Raw genomic sequence first — 3,612 nt, forward strand, 5'->3', positions numbered from 1 at the left:
ACATAAACATCTCGAAAAAACGTAGATAAACGACCAACCTCTAATAGTATTTTGCCTTTTCACCACAGATTGAAGCTCAGAATATCTTTTCTTTCTCTGTTTTTTCTTAAGAAGCTACAACGTACAGATGTTATTGACATTAGCCACATTAATAATTAACTGAACATAATTGTTTTACCAAAAGGGAACGAGGGAATTCATACACATATATATTTACCCATTTGATGAAGTAAATCTCATTCCACTGCAACGAAAATTCTTGCTCTCTCTCTAATCGTTCATGGACCATGACATGTTACCATTTGTTCTTTTAGCTTTCCCCATCTTGCTATTATTCGTGTTACGAATACGAAAAACATCTAAGAAACCACCCTTTCCACCAGGCCCTAGAGGTCTTCCTTTCATTGGCAATCTTTATCTACTCGATAGTTCTACTCTTTGTTTGAAGCTCTATGAACTCTCCAAAAAATATGGTCCCATCTTTTCTCTTCAACTGGGTTCAAGGCCAGCCATTGTTATCTCCTCACCAAAATTAGCCAAGGAGGTAATGAAAACCCACGACCTTGCCTTCTGTGGTCGACCCTCTCTCCTATGCTCAATGAAACTTTCCTACAATGGGTTAGACATGGCATTTTCACCCTACAGAGATTATTGGAGACACACCAGAAAAATTTCCATCATCCACTTCCTTAGCCTGAAGCGTGTTCTAATGTTTTCCCCGTTCAGAAAATGTGAGGTTTCCCATTTGGTGAAAAAGATATCGGAGCACGCTTCTTCTTCCAAGGAGACGAACTTGCATGAGCTCCTCACTTGTCTCACAAGCGCTGTAGTGTTGAGAACTGCTCTGGGAAGAAGGTATGAAGAGGAAGGAATCGAGAAAAGCATGTTCCATGATCTTCTTAGAGAAGCGCAGGAATTGGTAGCTTCAACTTTCTACACAGATTACATTCCTTTTGTTGGTGGTGTGGTTGATAAACTCACTGGGTTGATGGGTCGTCTCGAGAAAATGTTTAAACTGTTGGATGGGTTTTATCAGAACGCCATCGATGAACACCTTGATCCTGAAAGGAAGAAACTTACCAATGAAGGCGATTTCATCGATGCATTGCTTCAACTGAAGAATGACCGTTCCTTCTCCATGCATCTCACTCCTTCTCACATCAAACCCTTGATCATGGTTATTATTCTAACCTTCTTGTTTTTTTCTAAGCACCTTCTATAACTTTTCTATTTTTATTCTAGTTCACATACACAACTATTTGTTGGAGTTTTCTAACAGTGAATTTTTGCTTATTTTTTGTGAATCAGAATATGATTTTAGCCGGGACAGACACAATTGCAGCCGCAGTAGTTTGGGCTATGACGGCACTGATGCAGAACCCGAGAGTGATGAAGAAAGCCCAAGAAGAGATCGAAAATGGGTTTGGTGGGAAAGATTTTATAGAGGAAAATGATATTGAAAAGCTTCCTTATCTTAAGGCAGTTATAAAAGAAACGATGAGATTATACCCACCTCTGCCTCTGCTTGTAGAAAGGGAAACGATTAAAAAGTGTAGCATCAGAGAGTACGAAATTCCGGAGAAGACATTGGTGTATGTGAATGCTTGGGCAGTGCATAGAGACCCAGAAACATGGAAGGAGCCAGAAGAGTTTTATCCTGAGAGGTTCTTGAACAGCAAAATAGATTTTAGGGGATATGATTATGAGCTGATTCCATTTGGCGTTGGGCGAAGGATTTGCCCAGGCATACACATGGGAGTTATCACAATGGAGCTTGTGCTTGCTAATCTTCTGCATTCATTTGATTGGGAAATGCCTCAAGGGATGGAAAGGGACGACATAGATACTGATATGCTTCCTGGACTTGTCCAACATAAGAAAAACCCTCTCATCCTAGTTGCAAAAAAGCGAGAATGATATGGAATTTGCATGACAAACACATGAAAAATTCTCTCACCCTTGTCCTACGAGGATTCGCAATTTGCATCACAGTGCTAATGGTTACAAACAAGTTATGCACATGTAGCTACTTTGTCTTGCTATATAAATCGTTTCTGTCGTCTCAGTGTAATATAGTTTAATCTGGTGTCTCCAGTTTTTAAATTAATATTCTGTGCAGTACGTTTCTTAACTATATCTTACAATAAATATCAATCAATGCAACAACAAAAAGTTATGGCCTAAGGAGAATGCTGACTTTTAAGGGCTCTCGTTTAAGGTATAATTAATATGACAATGATATTAATCTAAATTTTGAGGATGATTTTTTTAACAGAAAGTTATCGAGATTTAGTTGTTAAAAAATTATTTTAATATTATTAATTTTATTATTTTTATATTAAAAGTTAGAATAACTAATTCTATAAATTAAAATAACATAAATTTATAAAATAAATTTTATAAAGATAAAAATACCTTTTAAAATATCTAAGTAGTATATCTTTTTTAGTGAAGTCTCACATTCATATTTAATTTATTTGATTGTAAATTTTTTAAATGTGTAACACTATTTTATGTTATTTTTTATATTAGTTTAAACTTTTTACATTTGATTATATTTTAATTTTTAACAACATTAAGATATAGTTATTTAATTATTTTTTAACTTTTTATTTATGTGTATTAAATAAAATATTAAAGGTTAAATATATAACATCTCTAAGGAATATTACTTAATTAAACAAATAAATATAGAAAATGAAATTAAAATGTCTCAATATTATTATCCCAAACACAGGAAAATTTAAATTAATATCCAGTGCGACAAAATTCAAATGGAATTAAACTAAAAGTTATTACAATTTTCAAACAAAAAGGGTGAGCTGATAAAATTAGAAATAAAGTATAAATAAACAGAATATATAAATAAGACACCTATCTTATTCATTCTACTTAGTTCTTGGCCAAGACCTTACTCCCCAAGGCTTTTCATCATTTAATCACACAAATAGTTAGCCTTGGACTCAGTAATATGATGCTCACACGAACCTGCCCGTTCGTGGTCCTGCCTCTACGAACCTCCCCACTCGTAGTCCTACTCTACGAACCTCCTCGCTCATAATTCTGCTCTACAGACCTACCCGCCTGTAGTCTAACACATGTTATCCACCAGCCACGTACCTCCCCGCACACAGCATCTCTCAAGTGTGAGCACAGAACATACGAACCTCTCCGCTCATATCATCACATGTTCACCACTATCCATGAACCTACACGCTCATGGCACAACATCTTCTGATCTAAGTATAGCATCATTGCGTAAAACAACACACAAACAAGCCATGGACAACAGCATTATCGCCTGGCGCAGCCTAAGCGTTGCCAGGCAAAATTTGCCCAGACCGCCTGGCGGAACGCCTCTGCTGCCAGGCACCAAGTCATTGCGAACCCTCTGTTGGAAGTCTATCGTCTAGCAGGCCACACCCTGCCGCCAGGCGCACGCGTGACAGTAACCCCTTGGTACTCTTATCGCTTGACCACACACCCGTGCCGCCAAGCGTCATACCAGTAGCAGAAATCTACTAGTTTTAGCACCTCACATAGTCTGACTTGCAGTATAATCCACTACCAAAGATTCAAATAGACACTCCTCTATCAAGGTTCCATTAGGGG

The 3,612-nt window shown here is 37.2% G+C and overlaps 1 protein-coding gene across 1 annotated transcript; it reads left to right on the plus strand.

Annotated features, from left to right (window-relative positions):
• Positions 1–256: 256 nt before the first annotated feature.
• On the plus strand, positions 257–2,108 carry LOC114186083 (cytochrome P450 83B1-like). Its single transcript, XM_028074096.1, has 2 exons — positions 257–1,177; positions 1,309–2,108. The coding sequence occupies exons 1-2, from the start codon at positions 281–283 to the stop codon at positions 1,915–1,917; spliced, it is 1,506 nt and encodes a 501-aa protein (XP_027929897.1). The 5' UTR covers positions 257–280; the 3' UTR covers positions 1,918–2,108.
• The last annotated feature ends 1,504 nt before the right edge of the window (positions 2,109–3,612 follow it).

This window comes from Vigna unguiculata, chromosome 5, assembly GCF_004118075.2.
Source record: "Vigna unguiculata cultivar IT97K-499-35 chromosome 5, ASM411807v1, whole genome shotgun sequence".
Lineage (NCBI taxonomy): Eukaryota > Viridiplantae > Streptophyta > Magnoliopsida > Fabales > Fabaceae > Vigna > Vigna unguiculata.